Source organism: Vipera berus, assembly GCF_964194415.1.
Source record: "Vipera berus genome assembly, chromosome: 4".
Classification (NCBI taxonomy): Eukaryota; Metazoa; Chordata; class Lepidosauria; order Squamata; family Viperidae; genus Vipera; species Vipera berus.
In genome coordinates this window covers 111093922-111116657 of record NC_138206.1, presented here as the reverse complement: position 1 = coordinate 111116657, position 22736 = coordinate 111093922, and the positions used below count along the sequence as shown (strand labels likewise).

The 22736-nt window shown below is 49.9% G+C and overlaps 2 protein-coding genes across 4 annotated transcripts; one reads left to right on the top strand and one right to left on the bottom strand.

Annotated features, from left to right (window-relative positions):
* Positions 1-361: 361 nt before the first annotated feature.
* On the bottom strand, positions 362-5047 carry MZT1 (mitotic spindle organizing protein 1). The gene is made up of 3 exons (XM_081326864.1): positions 4908-5047; positions 4434-4579; positions 362-1894 (listed from the first exon to the last, which is right to left on the bottom strand). The coding sequence occupies exons 1-3, from the start codon at positions 4960-4962 to the stop codon at positions 1871-1873; spliced, it is 225 nt and encodes a 74-aa protein (XP_081182990.1). The 5' UTR covers positions 4963-5047; the 3' UTR covers positions 362-1870.
* A 232-nt stretch (positions 5048-5279) lies between these two features.
* BORA (BORA aurora kinase A activator) lies at positions 5280-22707 on the top strand. 3 transcript variants are annotated; one of them, XR_014026317.1, is made up of 12 exons: positions 5280-5450; positions 6354-6460; positions 6594-6639; positions 7473-7554; positions 8950-9015; positions 13965-14021; positions 15576-15796; positions 16736-16889; positions 17596-18158; positions 20165-20290; positions 20456-20681; positions 22241-22707. XR_014026317.1 is itself a non-coding variant. In XM_081326852.1 (11 exons), exons 1-11 carry the CDS (start codon positions 5319-5321, stop codon positions 20537-20539), a joined length of 1638 nt encoding a protein of 545 aa, XP_081182978.1. In that variant the 5' UTR covers positions 5280-5318; the 3' UTR covers positions 20540-21273. The 3 variants fall into 3 exon arrangements, 2 of the variants coding, with proteins under 2 accessions (XP_081182978.1, XP_081182979.1); XM_081326852.1 differs by lacking the exon at positions 22241-22707 and having other exon boundaries at positions 20456-21273; XM_081326853.1 differs by lacking the exons at positions 8950-9015; positions 22241-22707 and having other exon boundaries at positions 20456-21273.
* The last annotated feature ends 29 nt before the right edge of the window (positions 22708-22736 follow it).

Below are 22736 nucleotides of genomic sequence, written 5' to 3'. Positions count from 1 at the left end.
TGCCTTTATCAACACTCACATACACGCAAAGTAGGCAACATAGAAATTCCCCTTGGCTCACAAAGCTGACTTGCAAGCAACTTAGCAACTTCCATCTTTTCATCCGACCGATCAGTCCATCAGTATCAGAAAGTTAACACAAGTAAGGGAAAACAAATTACTGTAGAAAGGCAGGCTGTGGAGCTGACTATAATTTGCAAAAGACAGATACAAATCCCAATGACAGTTCTGCCAGCCATTAACGATGCAGACAACATGGGTTTCTGTACAGTGACTGGTTTTATTTACCATGAAGCAAACTCCAGCTCTTGAAGTGTTTAAACCATAAAGATTGCAAGAATTCTGTGCTGAAAATGCATCACACGGAACAAAAAACAAGGCTGTTTTATTTCAGGCAGTGCTCAGCGAAAGATAAACACAGAGGTTTTGTTGTTATTAACAGAACACAATCCAAGAGATTAATTTAATGCCAGGACCAACCATTTTTTAGCTTTTTAAATAGAATGTAAGAAAAAAACCCACAAAAATCATTTAAAAAGTTATCAAAAGGAAAAAAGAGCCAAAATAAATATAATGCTAAGCTTTTAAAAGAAACATGTTTTTTTTTCATAAATACCTTAAAAGGTTTAATTTTTTATTTATCTTCCCTTTATTACTTTACAAGTAATTCAAGGCGGTGATCGTATCCAACCTTCCTCCTCATGTCTTTCCCACAACCATCTTTCCCTGTGATCTGGGTTGAAATTAAGAGAGTGACTGGCCCAAAGTCAGTCAGCTGGCTTTCATGGCTAAGGCAGAACTTGAACTCATAATCTCCTACTTTCTAGTCTGTTGCCTCAGCTACTACATTAAACCAGCTCTAATGCAGTTGTCTCCAATCTTTCTGGCTCGGCTGACTTGCAGGGGGAGGGGGGAGGGTTTCACGCATGTGTGCACACCACTTTCACAAATACAACATTGCACATGTTGTGCACGTTCGCCCACCATTTCTGAGGTCGGGTTCCGAACAGGCTGTGGCCCAGCACTGGATATCAGAGTGGAGATTCGGGACCCCTGCTCTAATAAGATATTTTCATAGCCTATTTTTTCCTGTACCCATGATTTATGTGCAATTTTCCATTTTCACTAGATGTACATTTCTCTATGAAACTGAGAGAACATACCAGGGATAGCTTTTGCAACGTTTTGATAAGCTGTCACTGTTTTCATAATGTGCAACAGTCATCTGGACAGCTTACACAAGGATCGACATTACAAAACTTGATCAACAAGCACGTTGCTAATAAAGTTTGCAAGATAGTTTAGTTCAAAAGGCATTGTTTCATTCTAGCTCGATTCTCAGTACTGCAACATGGAAATCTCCTTTTTAACTCAGATGTTGATGGTGCAATTGGGATAAATTTGAAACTGAAACTTATTTTTCATGGCCATCAGCCTTTTTCCCCCCACAGTATATCATTTTTTTTTAATTTCAGTGAAACAGCCAGCAACTTGGAAATATGTAGGAAATAAACCTTTACAAATTAATCCATCGCAGTGAACTCTTTCATGCAGAAGTCTTGTCTTCTAACGATAAGCCTATTGGCTACATCTGAATGATACAATCAACATTTTATCAAATATCAGGCACATGTTTGAACTGAGACAATAAAACAAATTTCTGTGTTTGTTAACAAATAATTTCAAGGCTTTTAAATCATATACAACAAAGACAGAAAATGCATTTTGAAAGATGGTTGGTTAGTAGGTATTTAAAAAGCACTGTGGGTCTACATCTGTGAGAAACTTACACAACCAATATCCAACATCTTCAACAAAAATCTTCTATTTCCCAGAAGCTTCATCTCAGCGAAAAAACAATCTTCTCAATTTAACTTGTCATATTATCAGCAGCCTAGGAAAAATAATTTTGATTATACTAGTGTAGGTTCATAAGCTATTGCAAATTAATAGCAACACACTGAACATTTATTGCAACAGTTTTGGCTATCTAAAATGACTGTGGAAATCAATGACTCACAGATTGTCTTTCAATCAGTAAAATTGTACTGCCTAAGAGCTGCCAATTAGAGACCCCCAAGCACCCAACCATCTTCCCAATTATAAAACCTAGAGCAGAAATCAGGAGGTGATAAGCCGCCTGGGAAAGCCAAGGAAAATCATCAAAACAACTAAAAAACGAAAGTTAGAATATTTCGGACAATGTGATGCGACACCCTGAAAAATACCGCATACTCCATTTAATCCTCCAGGGAAAGACTGAAGGCAAACGAGGTCCAGGCAGAAGAAGAACGTCATGGCTTCAAAATCTAAGGGACTGGTTTGGACAAAACTCAGCATAAACTTTTTCGTGCGGCTGCCGATAAAAACAGGATCGTCAACGTGACTGCCAACGTCCGATAACGGATATGGCACAAGAAGAAGAGGAGCAGAGGGGCGAACACGCTAACTTATAACAGAATGAAAAGACCTGCATTGGGGGTCCTCTTTCTCTCTCACCAGTTACTTTGGACTTTTCCATCCAGTGCGTGAGTGGCAGGGCCAGGGAGGACCGAATACTGGGGAGTGATTCTAAATCACTTCTTCCCATCACATGGAAGGAACCACACGCAAAAGAATTTGTAAATGTGGACACAGTCTGTGAGATGCAGCTACTGTACTCATTACTTGGACGAGAGCTGTTAACACCGAAATAAAACTTTTCTACCTCAATCCCACTTATCATCACAACTGACTTATAACTGTTTTTCACACTTATGATAGTTGTAGCATTCCCCACAGTCGTGGGGTTAAAATTCAGAGGCTTGGGAACTGACTTATATTTACGATGGTTGCAATGTCCTGGGCTCACATGATTCACCTTCTGACAAACAAAGTCAATGGGGGAGCCAGATTCACTTAACAACTCTGTTATCAACTTAACAACTTCAGTGATTCACTTAACAACAGTGGCCCAAAAAAGTCATTATAATGGAGCAAAAACCCCTTAGCAAATGTCTCATTAAAAAAATTATTTAAATTCTTGTAACTCACTACGGCTAATTTGCTGCAGGACCCCTCGCCAGGGCAAAATTTAACAATTCAAATGTAATTATTTAAATTTTGTAACTCGCCAGGGCTAGTTTGCTGCAAGACCACTTGCCATGGGACTTCACAGTTTGACTATTTAAAAATTTTAAAAAATATATTTTAATTCGTGTAACTCGCCACAGCTAACTTGCTATGGGACAACTCACCGCAGTGGGAAAATAATAATAATAATAAAGTTGGAAGGGACCTTGGAGGTCATCGAGTCCAACCCCCTGCTCAGGCAGGAAATCCTATACCCTTTCGGACAAATGGCTGTCCAGTCTCTTCTTGAAAACTTCCAGTGTTGGAGCATTGACCGCTTCTAGAGGCAGGTTGTTCCACTGATTAACTGTTCTCAGTGTCAGGAAGTTTCTCCTTATTTCTTGGTTGCTTCTTTCTTTGGTTAGTTTCCATCCGTTGCTTCTTGTCCTGCCTTCTGGTGCTTTGGAGAATAGCTTGACTCCCTCTTCTTTGGGGCAAGCCCTGAGCTACTGGAACACTGCTATCAGCGTTCAATCAATTCAATTTTAACAACTGAATGTCATGACTTAAAAAATAAATTTTAAAAAAATATCCTTTTAATTTTTGTCCTTCCTGTTTCACCCTGTCCCTCTTTCTTTCTTTTTTTTATTAAAGAGTTTTAAAAAAACAAAGTTTTACAATATATCCCCAAATCCCCTCCACCCCAAACCCGCCCACTTCTCCCCCCACTTCCCCGAGCTAAATACAGGATTATAGTTACAATAATCATATTCTAAATAAAAAATTATGCATAATATACAATTAACCAAATTCATAATGTGCTTTAACTCCCCTTTAACATAACTACAAAGTACCAATAACAATATCCCACTAAAATCTACTCATAAGCTAATAATAATAATCTACTCCGGCGCAATCTAAAAACTTACCTCTTCGAACAAGCTGGCCTGGCCTGATGGGATGGGGTTGGGTTTTATTAATGTGTTTTAACCTGCTTTTAATGTGTTTTAACTTATTTGTGGGCACCTTGTTTAATCTTTTTTAATTTTTGTATTTTGTCTTTTAATATGTATTGCCCTGTTCACCGCCCTGAGTCCTTCGGGAGAAGGGCGGTATACAAATTAAATGAATGAATGAATGAATGAATGAATGAATGAATGAATGAATGGAACTTTTTAGTCCCATATTTGTCCCTCTTTTCATTTTTGCAGCCTTTCTTTTCACGATTCTGTCCCACCGTCTCTCTTGGGATATTCCTGTGTTCTCTTGCCCTGCAGCAGAGAGTCCAGGGGGTGTCCTGTGGCAAACTGTCCTAGACCCCCCACCCCACCCCACCCCCACCCCGTCCGACGCAGGGAAAGCTTCCCGGGCCCTTCCCGCACCTTCAGGGCCTCGGAGGCCTTGCGCAGCTCCCGGATGACGGCGGACAAGGCCTCGGGGTTGATGCCCTGCTCGCACAGCCGCACGCAGATGGAGAGCGTCTCGGCGTCCAGGCCGGTGTTGAGCAGCCGCGAGATCTCCATCAGCACTGCAAGAGAAAAACCGGGGGGGGTGAGAAGAGAGCGGGGGGTCAGTTCGCTCCGGGGCTCGTCTGCATGGCCTCGAGGGATCCCGAGGAAGAAGGTGTGAGCGGTTGGGAAGGGACGCCCCCCCCGCCTAAGCCCCGGCCCGCCTGGCAGAGTTGGCCTCAGTCGAAATTTACAGGGGTCTTCAAACCTGGCCCTTTTTATGACTTGTGGACTTCAACTCCCAGAATTCCTCAGCCAGCCTGCCTGGCTGAGGAATTCTGGGAGTTGAAGTCCACCAGTCATAAAAAAAGCCCAAGTTTGAAGACCCCCTGGTCGAAAAGGACGCACCGTCCATCGTCTCCCTCACGGCGTTCAAGTTGCCGGAGGACGAGCAGCCCGCCATGACGGCAGCGGCCCGGAAAGCCCCCTCCCCCCCGGCTGGCCGCGCGCGACCTTTCACCCCGGAAGCCCAACGGAGAGCCGTGGAGGAAAACTGACCGCAGCTGCCATAGAGCGCAGGAGAGGGAGGGAGGGGAGGGCAGGCAAACGCCGTCGCAGCCAATGGCGGCGCGCTGCCTTTTGAATGCGGCGGCGCCTCTTCCCGGAGAGGCTGCTTCGAACGGAGGGGGCGGGGAAAGGGCCCTTCCCGCGCGCCGATTGGCCAGCACCTGCAGAGGAGTTAAAGAGCCGTGGCCGCGGCAGGAAGCGTTGGTTGGCAGGTCGGGGACCCCGCCGGGGAAGCTGACCGCAGGAGCCGGGATGCAGCGGCGGGCGCCGCCCGAGACTCCCGACCGTGTGAAGAATCCCTTCGAGAGTCCCGGCGACGTCCGCCGCTTGCAGGAGCAGACAGTCTGCAGCCCCAGCGCCTTCCGCGCCGCCCTGCCCGCGGGGGTGAGTTGGGGGGGGCTGGGAAGGGGTCTGCAGAGGGGAGGGGCAGGTGAGGAGGGAGGGAGGGGTGGTCTAGGCTTGGGGGGACAAAGTCTGGGGGCAGAGGGGATCTAAGAGAAGGGGAGGGGGCTGGAGCTTGGGGGGCAAAGAGGGTCTGGGGCAGAGGGGATCTAAGAAGGGGAGGGGGCTGGAGCTTGGGGGGCAAAGAGGGTCTGGGGCAGAGGGGATCTAAGAAGGGGAGGGGGCTGGAGCTTGGGGGGCAAAGAGGGTCTGGGGCAGAGGGGATCTAAGAGAAGGGGAGGGGGCTGGAGCTTGGGGGGCAAAGAGGGTCTGGGGCAGAGGGGATCTAAGAAGGGGAGGGGGCTGGAGCTTGGGGGGCAAAGAGGGTCTGGGGCAGAGGGGATCTAAGAGAAGGGGAGGGGGCTGGAGCTGGGGGGGCAAAGAGGGTCTGGGGCAGAGGGGATCTAAGAGAAGGGGAGGGGGCTGGAGCTTGGGGGGCAAAGAGGGTCTGGGGCAGAGGGGATCTAAGAGAAGGGGAGGGGGCTGGAGCTGGGGGGCAAAGGGTCTGGGGCAGAGGGGATCTAAAGGGGAGGGGGCTGGAGCTTGGGGGGCAAAGAGGGTCTGGGGCAGAGGGGATCTAAGAGAAGGGGAGGGGGCTGGAGCTTGGGGGGCAAAGAGGGTCTGGGGCAGAGGGGATCTAAGAGAAGGGGAGGGGGCTGGAGCTGGGGGGGCAAAGAGGGTCTGGGACAGGGGATCTAAGAGAAGGGCAGGGGGCTGGAGCTAGGGGGAGGGGGCAAAGAGGGTCTGGGGCCAGAGGGGATCTAAGGAGATCTGGAGGCAGACGGTGTCAGAGGAGAGGAGAGGGGTGCTGGGTTCTCCAAAAGCCCCCTCAACCTGCTTCTGCAGAGCCCCGGGAGATTCATGTGGTCCATTGACGAGCTGGCCCTGATCGACCCAGTAGAGATCGACTCGGAGGACATCCACCGCCAGGCCTTCTACCTCAGCCAGACCAGGTGGGGCAGGGCAGTGGGGTGGCTGCAGGTTTTGGAGGGCTTTCTCCCTGGTTGCCCCTCACTTACCCTTTCCTTCCTTCCTTCCTTCCTTCCTTCCTTCCTTCCTTCCTTCCTTCCTTCCTTCCTTCCTCAGGATCGACAGGGAGGTTGAGGAGCAGAGGCAAAGGGCCATCGAAGAGGTAACAAACACCATTATCCTTGGTTCAAGCCAGCTGGGGGTGGTGGGAGGGGTTTAGTTCCAGCCATTCAATGGGATGGTGCTTGGGAAGCTTTCCTTGCCCGCTGTTGTGATTCAGGGTCAGCCTGTGGGTTCGGCAGTTGGGTCGGATGACTCAGAGGAGGAGGAGGGGGGTGTTGAAGACCTTGCTGAGGGGGTTGAAGATCTTGCTGATGAGAGCCCTCAGCCAGGCCCCTCCCACTTGGTCACCACGGAGACCCAGCTGTGTGAGCCTGACAGCGTGGATGAAGATGACCCACAGCTGGCCCTGTTCAAGGATGCCCGACGCAGGAGGCAGTCAATCAGGAGTAAACAGAGGAAGGCAATGGGGCTTCTCGGAAGGAGGCAGAGAGAAGCCACGCCCTGAACTCTATATAAGGGGAATGTCTGGGAGGGCTGGTTTGCTGAAGGCAACCGCTCGGATGGTTCATGTTTCTTTAAGCTTCTGTTTCTTGGTTCGTGTCTTGTTTTTGTTGCAATAAATTTGGCAAGCGTATTCCAGCCTCTTGCCGTTTGTGGAGGGGTTGTCCCTGCCTTTTCTGCAGGGCCGGTAGCAGGCTGGTACAGAACACCCGCTGTCACCTTCAAAGTCGCCTCCATCCCCTGAGCAATGAGCGGACATGAGGAGAGTGCTCAGGAAGCGAAAACCCTTTGCTTGGTACCCAACGAACTGCAGAGAAAGAGGCTTTGAATCCACTCAGTGTTGGAACCAACAGCGGCTCTAGGCAGGAAAACATCTTGCCTTTCTCTTCTTAAAACTCTGCCAGCAAACTGCATCCTGTCCTTTCTTCCTAGTTTTTCACCAAAAGCACCATCGTCCCATCGCCCTGGACCGATCCCATCGGGAAACAGGCTTCTCAGCTGAATTCAACCAGATGTAAGTAGCAGCTTCTTTTTTTTTTCTTTTTGTAATAATACTTTTATTGGTTTATCAAAATATAAAATACAAAGAGAAATTCGAAGAGAAAACTAGAAGAAGGGAGGGGAAAAGAAAAAAAGATAGCGCAAAGGGGAAAAAGAAAAAAGGAACAACTTCCGACTCTCTTTAGCGCAGTAGAAGGTTACAATCGCAACTTTTTGCTTTTGCACAACAGTATGTACAAACCATTTTTGTAAAAAAATGAACCTATCTGATTATATCTAATCCTGCTTCTGTTCTGAAATTGCTTCCAGGTTTTGTGCCTGCGGTGAAAAAGAAAAAAAAATGAAAGCTTGGTTTGGTTTTTGTTAATTAAATAGGTTTATTGTTATAGTAGCAGCTTCGGTTCTTGGAGGCAGGGAGAGTTCACTTCAAGCCGTGTTGTTCAGGGCTGGGATGCAAATGGTAGAGATGACCTAGATCAAAGGTCCCCAACCTTTTGGACACCAGGGACCGGTTCAGTGGAGAAAGGTTTAATGCGGACCAGAGAGTTCATGGTTTTGTGTGCCGCCTGCATCCCACAGATGGGGCCTTGCTTGTTTGTGCGGGCCGGTTGCTGGCATGCCACGGACTGGTGGTTGGGGACCCCTGACCTAGATGGCTAGTTTCCAGGATCTCCAACAGGCAAGGCTTTGACAAGCCAGAAAGGAGATCCTTCTACATGCTTCTCAAGCCATCTTTGCTAAGCTAAAGAAAGAAAAAAGAAACATTTTGCATATTCTGCTAAGAAAAACTGCTAAGAAGAGCCTTGGTGGAGCAGTGGGCTAATGCCTCCTTAAGTAACACCAGCTGCCTGCAATCAGTGCAGGTTCGAGTCCCACCAGGCTCAAGGTTGACTCAGCCTTCCATCCTTCCGAGGTAGGTAAAATGAGGACCCAGATTGTTGGGGGCAATTAAGCTGACTTTGTAATAATGCCGCTTGGGGGTGTGTGAAAGCCCTAATAAGCAGGCATATACATAGAATGAAGGCTACTGCTAAGCTTGTAAGCCGCCCTGAGTCTTCGGAGAAGGGCGGGATATAAATGGAATTTTTAAAAAAAAGTCTGGTGATTTTTTTTCTCTCGGATCGTAATATTACACCACACTAAGTAGGTGTTGCTCTTTGCTTAAATTGCAATAATTGGAATCACTTGATTTTGAGCTGCTGTCTGTGTCCTCATGGAAGATTTTCCTCCGTGTTTAATGATCGACCGATTGATTCTTATTTCGGTGAGCTGAACCACTTGACCAAACCTGACTGCCAAAATGCGAAGAGAAGGAGAGCGTTTCCCGTTGTCACTAAGCATAGGCAATGCTTTTTATGCCTTCCTTGTTACTATTTCAGCTGTTCACTAAGAACTCGATAAATTGCAGGTGTTGATCTGAACGATGCTTCGCCAGTCGGCCGAGAAATAGTCGCACAGCCCGGGAAAAATAATGGTTTGTATGAGAAAGAGGGCAAACTCAGTATGTGAAGGGATCTGGGTGGAGAGAGAGGGCACCTGTGTGAAAGAGAGAAAACATGCCTTTCAATAGGTTGATGCATGTACAGATAGTCTGATTTATGACTAATCATTTAGCGACTGTTCCCACAGTTTAGTTTAGTTTAGTTTTATTTGATTTGTATACCGCCCTTCTCCCTAGGGACTCAGGGCGGTTCACAGGGCATATATAAATAACGATACAAAAGTTAAAAAGAAATTAAACCAGTGCCCAGTAAAAAAACAATAATAAAGTACTAAAAAACGCCAATTTAAAAACCCATATTCCCCATCAGGCCAGACCAGCTAATTCAAATAAGTGGGTCTTCAGCCCGCGGCGGAAGGTTCGGAGGTCTGATGCCATCCGGAGCTCCACCAGCAGTTGGTTCCATAATGCCGGAGCGCCCACAGAGAAGGCCCTCCCCCTGGGGGCCACCAGTCGGCATTCCCTGACCGGAGGCACCCTGAGGAGGCCCTCTCTGTGGGCACATACTGGGCGGAGGGAAGTTGACGCCGGCAGCAGGTGGTCCCTGAGGTAACCCGGACCCATGCCATGTAAGGACTTAAAGATCATGACTAGAACCTTGAACCTCACCCGGAAGACAACTGGTAACCAATGCAGCTCGCGGAGCAAAGGTGTAACATGGGAGTACCGGGAAACTCCCAAGACAACTCTCGCGGCCGCATTCTGTACCAGTTGGAGCCTCCGAGTGGTCTTCAAGGGAAGCCCCATATAGAGAGCATTGCAGTAGTCAAGGCGAGAGGTCACGAGCGCATGAGTGACCGTACACAGGGCATCCCGGTCCAGATAGGGCCGCAACTGGCGCACCAGGCGAACCTGGGCGAAAGCCCCCCTAGTCACGGCCACTATATGATCTTCCAGAGTAAGCCGTGAATCTAGGAGGACTCCCAAGTTGCGAGCCCTATCCACGGGGGGTAAGAGCTCACCCCCCATAGAAAGAGATGGAACATTTTGAATGTCCCGGGATGCCGGAATGTACAGCCACTCAGTCTTGTCAGGGTTGAGTTGAAGTCTGTTCCTCCCCATCCAGACCCGAACCGCCTCCAGGCAGCGGGACATCACAGCGAGGGCATCACTGGGGTGGTTTGGGGTCGAAAAGAAAAGTTGGGTATCATCGGCGTATTGATGATACCCAACTCCAAAACCACGAATGATCTCACCCAGCGGTTTCATATAGATGTTGAACAGGAGAGGCGAGAGAACCGACCCCTGAGGAACTCCACAAACGAGAGACCTAGGGGCCGATCTCTGCCCCCCTGCCAACACCGACTGCGAGCGTCCCAGGAGATAGGAGGAGAACCACTGAAGAACTGTGCCTCCCACTCCCAATCCCCTGAGGCGCCGCAGCAAGATACCATGGTCGATGGTATCGAAAGCCGCCGAGAGGTCTAATAGGACTAGGACAGAGGAATATCCCCTATCCCGAGCCCTCCAGAGATCATTCACCAGAGCGACCAATGCCGTCTCCGTGCTGTACCCGGGCCTGAAACCCGATTGGTAGGGGTCCAAATAATCCGCTTCATCCAGGACCAGAGGGAGCTGATGCGCCACCACACTCTCAACAACCTTCGCAAGAAAGCGAAGGTTGGAGACTGGACGAAAGTTGTTCAATACAGCTGGGTCCAAGGCAGGCTTCTTGAGGAGAGGTCTCACCACCGCCTCCTTCAAGACGGTGGGGAAATAACCCTCACTCAAAGAAGCAGATATAACTGCCTGGAGCCAGCCTCGTGTCCTCTCCCTAGCTGCATAGACCAGCCAGGAAGGGCACGGGTCCAACAAACATGTGGAGGAGCTCAGTCTCCCCATAATCCTGTCCACTTCATCAGGGGTCACAGAATCAAACTCTTCCCAGATAACATTGACAAGACCGCCCGTGTCCTGATCGCCAGACTCTGCCCAGCTGGAGTCCAAACCGGTCCAAATCCGAGCGATTTTATCCGACAGATGTTGACTGAATTCCTCGGCACGACCCTGCAAGGGATCCTCCCTCACCTCCTGATTAAGAAGTGAGCGAGTCACCCTAAACAGGGCGGCCGGGCGATTATCTGCGGACGCGATGAGGGTGGAGAAGTAATTACACCTCGCCACCCTCATCGCTGCGAGATAAGACCTAATATGGGTTCTTAACCGCAACCGGTCGGGTTCGGATCGGCTAGACCTCCAACAGCTCTCTAGGCCCCGTTTCGACGCTTCATCTCCCGGAGCTCCGCGGAGAACCATGGAGCTCGCTGGGATCTGCACCGGGTCAGGGGCCGCAAGGGTACAACCCGGTCAAGTGCCTCAGTGGCTGCCCTTTCCCAGGCTTCCACTAAGGCATCCGCCGAGTTGTGAGCAATGGAGGCAGGTGGGGACCCCAGCGCCGCTTGGAATCTATCAGGATCCATTAAGCGTCTGGGGCGGTACCATCTAATTGGCTCCGTACCCCCACGGCGGGGGGTGGCAAAACGGAAGACCAGCCGCAGGAGATGATCGGTCCATGACAGGGGCATAATAAATGGAAAGCCCCCACCAAGATCATCCAACCACCGTCTAGATAAAAAAATCAGGTCAAGGGTGTGGCCTCCCTCATGAGTTGGTTCAGAAATTACTTGCGTCAGGTCCATGGCCGTCATGGAAGCCATGAACTCCCGAGCTAGCTCAGATGAACCTCCCAGGGATGGTAGATTGAAGTCTCCCAAAACTATAAGTTTGGGAAACTCAACCACCAACCCCGAGAGGATATCGAGCAGCTCGGGCAGGGCTGCCGCTGCGCGACTAGGCGAAATGTACACCAGCAGCAAGCCCAACTGCGCCCCAGAACCAAATCTCACAAAGAGAGACTCACACCCGACTATCTGAGGAACGGTGGTCTCCCGCGGACATAAGGACTCCCTAATAGTCACCGCCACACCCCCACCCCTACCATGAGCTCGTGGCCGATGTAGCACCCGGAAGCCTGGTGGGCAGAGGTCAACCAAAGGGACCCCACCCTCAGGGCCCAACCAAGTCTCCGTGATGCAAGCCAGGTCCGCATGCTCACCCTCAACTAAATCCCTAACGAGGGGAGCTTTGTTAACCACGGACCTGGCATTCAGGTACACCAGCCGGAGCTCAGGAGGCTGCACATCCTCGCTCCCGGAACCTCGGGAAAGAGGCAGAGGGTCGGAGCGCCTCACCGCTTGCAAATAGCGGAGACAGCCCTCCCGGTAACGATACGGCCCTCTGTCTATCCACCTGCTGCCATTCCCCGTCGTGGGAATCGGTGATCCCACGACCCACTCATGAGCCCCGGAGACAGCCACACCCCGTTCTCCCCCCGAGCGGTCGGACCCAAGTCTGGCCTGAGCCATGGTTGATTGGCCACCCCCCATAGCCAGACAACCCCTATCTCCCATCCCTCTCCCTAACCCCATAAAAAATTTTGATAAAAAAGTAATCAGAGGCCTTCTATTAAATTTGCGTTGACGGCCCCTGCCCCTGCCCAGCCATCTCTCAGGGTCCCAAAACTCGGGCCCGTCATCGAGGTTGAGAGTGTTTAAGGAGGCGGGTCGCACCCAGGAGAGGGGGGCACCCCTGAGGGCGTACAAATCCGTGCTAGTGTATCGTCGCATGAGTCTAGGAAGTCCAGGATAGGCATCCCATTAATTGTCCATGGGAGGATCGAACATGGAGACAGATATCTGGGTCCCCACCCAACTTCACTGCCACTCAGTCGGGTGCCCCCAGAGACAGGCCGCTCCCCGCCCTCTCACGACGGGTTGAGACTCCGTTCCTGGGGGTGGACCAGATATCCTCTGGGTAGGCAAACCCCCTACTTGTAACCCAGATTTGAAGTTCAGATGGTTGGCCCCCCTCCCCTGCAGTCACATGGCCATTTGCTGTGTCCCACGGTCGCATTGACCCCGTTTTATGATGGTTTTGCTCAATTTCGGCAAAACAAAACGAGAGACCCGGTTTTACAACCATCATGACTTATGATCACAGTGGGCAGGTGTTGTGATTCCTTGCCAGCCGGTGGATCTGGCAGCTGAGTGAGAAATCAGATGAGGAAGAGGAGGGGCCTGGAGTGACATTAGAGTCAGAGGAAGGCTCTGAGGAGCTCCAAGACTTACAGCCTGGCCCCTCTACTCTCACTCAGGCTGAGACACACCTGTGCTGGGAGCCTGAGTTGGACAGTGATGAAGAACAGTTGGGACAAATCCCGGATGCACGAATGCGCAGGAAAGAGAAGCGAGTAGGACAGAGGAATGCAATGGGGCGGCTCCAAAGGCAAAGGAGAAGGCATTAGGAAAGCCACGCCTTGGCTGAATAATAAAAGGGAAGGTGTGGGAGGTGCTGGTTGCTGAAGGCAGCCCTTCGTGTTGAGGATCGAGTTTCTGTGGACTGTGTTTGTTTGCCTCGGACACTGACTCGGGTCTGTGAGGATAAAAGGTGTTGGTTTTTTCTTGCGGTTCCTGCCAGTTGCTTGGAAGAGGGGTTTCTCCTTGTGAGCACAACAAGGACTCACGTAGGCTGGGACAGAACAGCAGGTTCCATTATGGCCCTACCTCAGCGACTACCTTTCGATAAAAGAGAGAGGTTTGTGTTGCTTCATCCTTCTGGCATTGTGGCTAGGAGCAAGGAGTCTTTGCAGTCCAGTACGGCTGGCTTTTGTGAGAGGCTATTTCCTGTCTAGCACACAGCCTTGCAGTTCCTGGAGAACTCGCATCGAAGTCCTTACAGGCTCGCTCTGCTTAGCGTCTGAAAAGCTGAATTTGTCCCAGTTTGTTCCAACCTTCCTGCAACCTTGGAAAGATTGTGCTTTATTGTGAAGTCTGAAGAGTCTAAGCAGAGAGGATTTTTAAATGCCTTGGTCCTGGTGATGCAGCCCTGCTGCTCTGATTCTTTCTTTCTTCTTTTTTTTCCAGCTGCTTGTCAGACTGTGTTATCTCTACCTGTGGATTTTGATTTGGAAAAGATTCTGGGTAGGTAACTTGTAAAATAAGGTGCTGTTCCTGTAGGGTCTCTTACAACAGTCTAAAAGAGCTGGAACTGGACTGGAGAAGCTGTAATAACACCTCAAAAGCAGAGTGCATATGATAAAACAGGGCTCTTCAAAGGTGGCCCTTTTATGACTTGTGGACTTCAACTCCCAGAATTCCTCAGCCAGCGTGCCTGGCTGAGGAATTCTGGGAGTTGAAGTCCACAAGTCATAAAAGGGCCACCTTTGAATAAAAGGATCACAGTCGAAGGTGAGTCTGAGAGGTTGTGTAAAGGCACATAACTTCGTGGGATTTTTGGCTGCCCTCATCCTTCCTCCTCTGCAGTTTTTCTGAGTGATGCAGAAGATGGAGAAACCCGTCCATCCCTGCCCACAAGCTCCAACGTTCCCCTAACAAGTTTCTACGATTTGTGCTCGCTTCCCCTTTGACCTTGTGCAAAACATTAAATGGTCCGATTGGATTTATCATGGGAGGGAAACAAGGGTCCCTGATTAGGAGTTCTGGGAGTTGAAGTCCACAGGTCATAAAGGAACCATAGTCCCCACCCCACCCCACCCCTGCTTTGGTAGATCAGAATGCTAGTCTCCAAGATTGCAGCCAGCTGCATCAAAGGAAGAATATATAAGATATATTCCCGAAGGCAGGACAAGAAGCAACGGATGGAAACTAATCAAAGAGAGAAGCAACCTAGAACTGAGGAGAAATTTCCTGACAAGTGAGAACAATTAACCAACAGAACAACCTGCCTCCAGAAGCTGTGAATGCTCCCACACTGGAAGTTTTTAAGAAGAGACTGGACAGCCATTTGTCCGAAATGGTATAGGGTTTCCTGCCTTAGCAGGGGTTTGGACTAGATGACCTCCAAGGTCCCTTCCAACTACTACTACTACTTGGACATCCCTGTATAGAGTTGTTGTGATTCAGGGTCAGCCTGTGGGTTCGGCAGTTGGGTCGGACGACTCAGAGGAGGAGGAGGGGGGTGTTGAAGACCTTGCTGAGGGGGTTGAAGATCTTGCTGATGATAGCCCTCAGCCAGGCCCCTCCCACTTGGTCACCACGGAGACCCAGCTGTGTGAGCCTGACAGTGTGGATGAAGATGACCCACAGCTGGCCCTGTTCAAGGACGCCCGACGCAGGAGGCAGTCAATTAGGAGTAAACAGAGGAAGGCAATGGGGCTCCTCGGAAGGAGGCAGAGAGAAGCCACGCCCTGAACCTTATATAAGGGGAATGTCTGGGAGGGCTGGTTTGCTGAAGGCAACCGCTCGGATGGTTCATGCTTCTTAAAGCTCCGGTTTCTTGGTTCGTGTCTTGTTTGTTTTTGTAGCTATAAATTTGGCAGGCGTAGTTCCAGCCTCTTGCCGTTTGTGGAGGGGTTGTCCCTGCCTTTTCTGCAGGGCCGGTAGCAGGCTGGTACAGAACAAGAGTCTCCTGGGGTGGGGTGGACTAGAAGACCTCCAAGGTTCCTTCCAACTCTGCTCTTCTGTTCTTCTTCTGATCGCGATGTCCACACGTGCCTCTCCTCTCCTCTTCCTCAGGTGACCATTTCAAAGCTGAGGAATCGGCTGATCAGTCTCAGGAGAGCCTAAGCACTTCGTCCTTGAGGAGAAAGCTCTTTTTGGACGAGAACGGCAGCCCCTCCTCCGAGAACCTCGCCGCTTCTCCCAGCTTGCGCAACAGTCCGGCCTCCCTGGGAGCCCTCTGCTCCATCGATCTCTCTCCTGTCCGCTGCAGGAGCCCTCTGAGTTCTTCCAGCTCAGTGAGTAGCTGATCCGGGAGACGTTGACCAGCGCAGGGGGATTGGGGCAGGTCAGGATGAGCCCGGCTGGGTTTGGGCTGAAGAGCCCAAAGACATCCGTCGTGGATAACCCAGCTCCCGCTGCTTTCTGCAGACTGTCTTGGCTTTGCGGATCAGAGGGAGGAAAGCTGGAAGGTTCCAGTTTCCCTGGCGTTGGTTCAGATGCTGCCAACCGTCCCGTAGCCATCTATCTAGCCAAGACAGGCTCTGGCCATTTATTTTTGCCAAGAGCATAGCTCAGGGGTAGGCAACCTGGGCTCTTGTATGACTCGTGGACTTCAACTCCCAGAATTCCTGAGCCAGCAGGGCTCAGCATGGACACCTCTCTCCCTTTCCCCTCAGCATGGCCGGCTCAGGAATTCTGGGAGTTGAAGTCCACGAGTCATAAAAGAGCCAAGGTTGCCTATCCTTGGCCTAGCCCAGGGGTAGGGCAACCTTGGCTCTTTTATGATTCGTGGACTTCAACTCCCAGAATTCCTGAGCCAGAAGAGCTCATCTTGGAAACCTCTCCCTTTCCCCTCAGCATGGCCGGCTCAGGAATTCTGGGAGTTGAAGTCCAGAAGTCATCAAATTGCCCAGGTTCCTCTTCGTCTATCCCCCCAGTTACCCGTAAACGTCCAGTTAGGCCAGGTGCTTGTACAGTATATTGTTTAGGAAAGGAAGTTCTCGGTTTCCAGCTCTGCCTATCGACGCTTGACTTTGGCCGGCTGAAGCTTCTCACAAGGCGCAGCTGGGCTTCCATCCCCTTCTTTTTCCTTGCATTCCAATCCTTCCCTCCACCTCCAGCCCCCATCGCTAATGTCAGGCTGGCATTTCATGAAGCTTGGATAGGAGAGATGTAGCCATGACAGATGCATTCTGCGGCTCGTTCTTAATGGGGATCTCTCTTGTGCTTGAAAGGGCCAACTCTCCTCCAGTCCCATCCGGGGCAATGCCAGGGCCTACAGTTTGGGCAGCCTTCCTAGCCCTTCCTTGGCACACAGGAGTCCGGCAAATCTGGCGTCCCCCATTTTCTCACCAGTTGGCATCCAGCTAAGAAAGACTCCGCTGGCAGGTATGTTTTGGGCTCTGCAGAGGCTTCTTGCTGGGGCCTGAAGGTGGATCGTCATCCTGGGGACCAGACGGTGTCAGTCTGGAGGCGCTTCTTAATCTTTGGGGGCGTCCAAAGTGCCTCCTGTTGTTTCTGTTCCCTGTCTTGCTTTCTATTAGGGGGTGTATGGCTGTTCAATCCATAGGTCAGGATGCCCTCCATGCAGTCTTCAGACTTAATGTCTGTGGAGATTCTCAGTCATCCAGGTCATGGTTGTCTTCAAAAGTGCTTCCCCCCCTCCAAAAAAAAGCTAACTATGGTATGTTTTTTTCCCCTTGAGGAAGGATGTTTTTCTTCTCATCCAAGATGCTTCGTCAGTTCTGATTGGATCGTTGTGTGTGTGTGTGTGTGTGTGTGTGGAATGGAAGGATTAGTTCTGTCAGAAATAATCCACTCACCCACCCCAAACATCCAGTCAGAACTGATGAATCTTCTTGGATGAGAAGCGAAACGTTGGCTTCCTTGAGGGAAATTAAAAAAAACATAGCCCCATTGCCTTTGGATGAAATGCACCTTTCAGACAGTCCTTAAAGGAGCAGTTCCTGTTTCTGAGACGAGGAGGAGGAGGAGGAAGGCCCAGCAAGCTTATCAAGAGGGCTTTTGCTTCTGTACCCTCGGTGTCTTATCCCTCTGACGTTTTTCTTCCTTTCCCCCCCCCCTGACAACACAGATCAAAGGCAGTTCACTTTTCGTTCTCCGGATCTTCCCTCCGTTTCCAACGCCTGCCGTCAGGCGTCCGCCAGCGGCAGGAGTTCCTACATGGAATGTTCTCCGTTGAGGAGTCCCTCGCCCATGAGGCTCCTCTCCTCCTCCTACCGGGGCGCCGCACTGTATCAGAGTTCCCTTCTCTGCCTCCCTTGCACCCCGGAGAACCTGCACGAAGAGCTGGCAGAAGCAGCCGAGGCCACGTCGGTGGGGAGCTCCAGGGCGGGCCTGACCCCTGGAAATGAGGATATCCCCTCAGCTGGGTCCCACTTTGAGATGGATGCTAGCTCTCTCTTGCCGGAGACCTGCCCCAAAGGATTGGCACCCAGGCCGCCCTGCTCGGACTCTCCCGGGAAAGAAAGGATGGCGGAAATGGCCGATCCGGAGATGCTGGATGAGAACTCGGTGAAGGGATTGGCTGAATGTGACCAGGGGGCCGTGGCTGGACTGAGCATGGAGGGGTCTTGCATCTGCATGGCTCCTTTGGCGGAAAGCAGTGTCTCTCCCTGCGACAGCAGCAGCCTGCAGGTAAGGGTCAGCCTGGCGACCAAAGGGACTCGAACCCTGCACCCACCTCTCCTAGGCTTCACCAGGAAGCTGAGCAGTGGAGGTGGGGGGAGTAGTAAATGGTGAAAGCGGGCTGTTGGTCCAGCTAAGCTCTAGACCAGGGGTAGGCCTAATGATGACCCACTGTGCAGAATCTCCTACTCTCCCTGAGGGTGCTTAGCAATGTATCTAGAAGGCTTACAGAAACCGTAAAGGTGAAGGTTCCCCCACACATGCGTGCTAGTCGTTTCCGACTAAGGGCCGGTGCTCATCTCCGTTTCAAAGCCGAAGAGTCAGCGCTTGTCCGAGGACGTCTCCGTGGTCATGTGGCCGGCATGACTGGACACCAAAGGCGCACGGAACGCTGTTACCTTCCCACCGTAGTGGTCCCTATTTTTCTACTTGCATTTCTATGTGCTTTAGAACTGCTAGGTTGGCAGAAGCTGGGACGAGTAACAGGCGCTCACTCGGTTACGCGGCACTCGGGATTCGACCCGCCAAACTACAGAAACCTAGCTGTGTACTTATCCGTGTGCTTTCAAGGCACAGCACGCTTTTCTCACATTTTAGGCTTCTCATAGGAAGGAAAACTGGGAATGGATTTTGTCAGGGGATTGAGTTGTGGCCCGCTCACCCTTTTCCTGGGATGAGCTTCTCCCTTCAGCTACAGTCTGGGTGTCTCTTCCTCAGACTCCAAGCAGAAACGGAGACTCTTGAGAGAAGACCAGAGACTTAATTTCCCCTCAGTGCAGTTGTGGATAGCCCCATGAATCACAGGCGTCAGTCAGTGAGGATTGGCTTAGTTCCTTTTCAAATAACCGGTATATTTTGCCAGCTAACTTTTCAAAACGCTGATGTGGCTTAGGAAAGTGGAGTTAATAAGCAATGGTTCAACCCAGTCCATGGTTTAGACCAGGGGTAGGCAACCTTGGCTCTTTTATGACTCGTGGACTTCAACTCCCAGCATTCCTGAGCCAGCATGGCTCGGCATGGAAACCTCTCCCTTTCCCCTCAGCGTGGCTGGCTCAGGAATTCTGGGAGTTGAAGTCCACGAGTCATAAAAGAGCCAAGGTTGCCTACCCCGGCTCTAGACAGAATAGAAAGGGAAAGTTTCCTGTGCAAAAACCGGCAGATACTGAATGTAGCAATTGTAGCGCCTGCGTTTTGTTTTATTTATCACATTTAGAATACCGCCCCTCTCTTCCCCATGGGAGGAAGATTTCCATAAGGCACCCTTTACAATCCCGCTGCCGTTCCCCCGAAAGAAAAGCTTTAGGGGGGGAGCGTTGCAGATGCCACGGTGGAGGGAAGATCCCTCTTCGGGGACATTGCCCAATTTCCAACTGTCTCTACCAGGTGCACAGCCTCTGCTGAGCTACCCTGCGGGCACTCTGGAAACCCCTTTGTGCGTACAGATAGTCCTCGACTTCCAAGAGTTCATTTAGTGAGGGTTCAAATTCACAATGGCACTAAAAGAGGGGTTTATGACTGTTTTTCACACTTATACGACCAAGGCCGCGTCCCCGTGGTCATGTGATCAAAATTTACACGCTTGACAACTGGCTGGTAGTTATGACGGTTGCAGTGTCCCGGGGTCATGTGACCACCTTTTGCAGCCTTCGGAGAAACTCTGGGGAAGCCAGATTTACCGAACAGCCACGTTATTACCTTAACAACCTCAGTTGTTGTTATCTTAACAACTGTGGCAAGAAAAGTTGTAAAACTGGGCTCACTACGCTCATTTAACCCTCATTTAGCAACAAAAAATTTGGGCTCAATTGTGGTCGTAAGTCAAGGACTACCTACATTATCTAGGCACCTCTGGAGCTTTCAAAAGGGAATTTTCTTGGAATCCCATTTCCCGGTTGCTGATCCATCACTTCATCCCATACCGAGAACTGTAGGGTTGGAAGGACCCGGAAAATCTACTCCAGCCCCCTGCTCAGTGCTGGAATAATTACTTCTACATTCTGATTTCTTTTGGACAGATGGACAGTGGTTACAATACCCAGGCTTACACCAGCAGCCTCATGGATACCGCTGGAAGTGAACTCAGCTGTAGAGAACACAGCACGTTTGAGGCTCAGAGGAAAAACCACATTTTCAGAACGAAGGTAAGTGGATCAAGGCAGGTCTTCAAAAGCTGGAGTTATCCTGCACAGCATCTTCAGCTTTCTAAGCCCTTGTTTGGGGAAGAAATCTAGGCAGCAATGTGGGACACCTATGCAAAGATTTGATATGGCTAATGGACAATCATTTGGGTCTTCTCTTCTCCCCAGCAGGGAAAAGCAAAAACTGGATACTGTGCTGAAAATGCTTGTCAATCCAGCAGTCTCTTCCTGGAAGTGCCTTTGTCAAAATGACCCGAGCCTGGCGTACATCTGCTTCCGCTGGGATTGACAGACAGGCCATCCACCAGAGAGCTGAATGCCTGTTCTGACAGATACGTTGACGGTGGACTAGTTCAGCTGCCTTCCTGCAGCTGAAGGGAAATTGAACCCAAAGGTGATCTGCCTGGCCATAACCACCAAAGTGGCACTGGGATGTTGTGGGCTAGGTTTGTACAGCACTTGGATTCTCACAAAGACTCAGTTGTTGTCGGAGGGCTGGTGCTATATGCCAGGGGTCTTCAAATGTGGCAACTTTTAAGACTTGTGGACTTCAACTCCCAGAATTCCTCAGCCAGCCCTGGCTGGCTGAGGAATTCTGGGAGTTGAAGTCCACAAGTCTTAAAAGTTGCCACGTTTGAAGACCACTGCTATATGCCTTCGACGCAGCTGCCTGCATTGATCCTTGGTCTACCCAGGTACAGCCAGTCATTTCTTAATGTGCCAATCATGGGCTCACTTCACCAAGGCAGGGGCTTCCTAACGCGAGCATCACCAACATACAAATAGATGCCCTGGTCTTAAACTTAGTGGATGTTAACTGCTTGGGATTAGGTACCACCAACATGCCAAAGCATGTGGCAGAGCAATAGATATTATCTTGTTTTCTGTGAAAATTAATTGCATTTATTTAAAAGAAAACTCTCACATCTTGATTATGCTAATCGCATCCCAGACCGATGAATTTTTAATAAAGTGGTTGTGCTTTTCCCCGTTTTTCGAAGTTTTATTACCAATGCAAAACAAAACAATGTGATTTCAACAGGAGCCTAGGAAACATTGTTAGAATAAATAAAGCAGGGGTCATCAAACTTGGCCCTTTTATGACTTGTGGACTTCAACTCCCAGAATTCCTCAGGCAATGTGCCTGGCTGAGGAATTCTGGGAGTTGAAGTCCACAACTCATACAAGGGCCAAGTTTGAAGACCCCTGAAATCTTTTGAACAAAAAGACAACACACTGCCCAATCATTTAAAAAAAATACTGGAATGAAATTATGTTTCATCATAAAAACTTTATACATTTAAGATAACTGGTAAGGTAAAGGTAAAGGTTCCCCCGCACATGCGTGCTAGTCGTTTCTGACTATAGGGGCCAGTGCTCATCTCCGTTTCAAAGCCGAAGAGCCAGCGCTTGTCCGAGGACGTCTCCATGGTCATGTGGCTGGCATGACTAGATGCCAAAGGCGCACGGAACGCTGTTACCTTCCCACCGTAGTGGTCCCTATTTTTCTACTTGCATTTTTACGTGCTTTCGAACTGCTAGGTTGGCAGAAGCTGGGATGAGTAACAGGCGCTCACTCTGCTACGCGGCACTTGGGATTCGACCCGCCAAATTGCCAACCTTCTGATCGACAAGCTCAGCGTCCTAACCCACTGAGCCACCACGTCCCTAGATAACTGGTATCCCCGCCTATTTGTGATACTTGGAAAAGCCCATGTTAGGTTAGAATGCTTTTGTTCTTTTTTTTTATAAGTACTGTGGTTCTGCCAAAGGTAGGAAACACCCTCTCCCCCTGCCTATTAAAATAGATAGTTTGGCTAGTGCCAAGATAGAAGCCAGGGAATGGTTCAACTTCTTTTTTTTAAAAAAAAACCTTAGACCATTGAACACGTGTACTAAATCTGTATTTTTTTAAAAAAAATGTGATAACTTTTATCTTTTGCTATATTTCAGCCCTGCCGTGGAAAAGCTCAGAGGCTGCATGGCAAGATTGCTGAGATTTTCCCATTTTGCTTCACTGGTTAACTTTTCTTGCTTTGACTGTTTTTAATCCCTCCTTCCTAATTAGCTAGGAACTGGATTTTCTTTACAGCACTCATTAAATAAGTTAATTAGGTAACGGGGGATTGGCAATTTTATCTGTAACAAGAGAGGTGTGGAATAGAAAATTGGAAGCCCAAATCGAGAATCGGAAGCTTACCACTTTTAACTGTCAACCCTTTGGAGATTATGCTGGTCCTAACTCATCTGGAAGCAGATAGATAGATAGATCTATCTTGGCAGAAGCATCATGTCCCAAATACTCCAATCATTATCAAGTATCTCCATACCATGGGGGGGGGGGGGGGGGGAACCTCACTGCCTGGAAAACGTGAACATTAATTAACATGGCCTCTCCTGCCTGTTCTTTGCTTCTGGTCTCTGATCATATCAATCCTATTTATCGTTT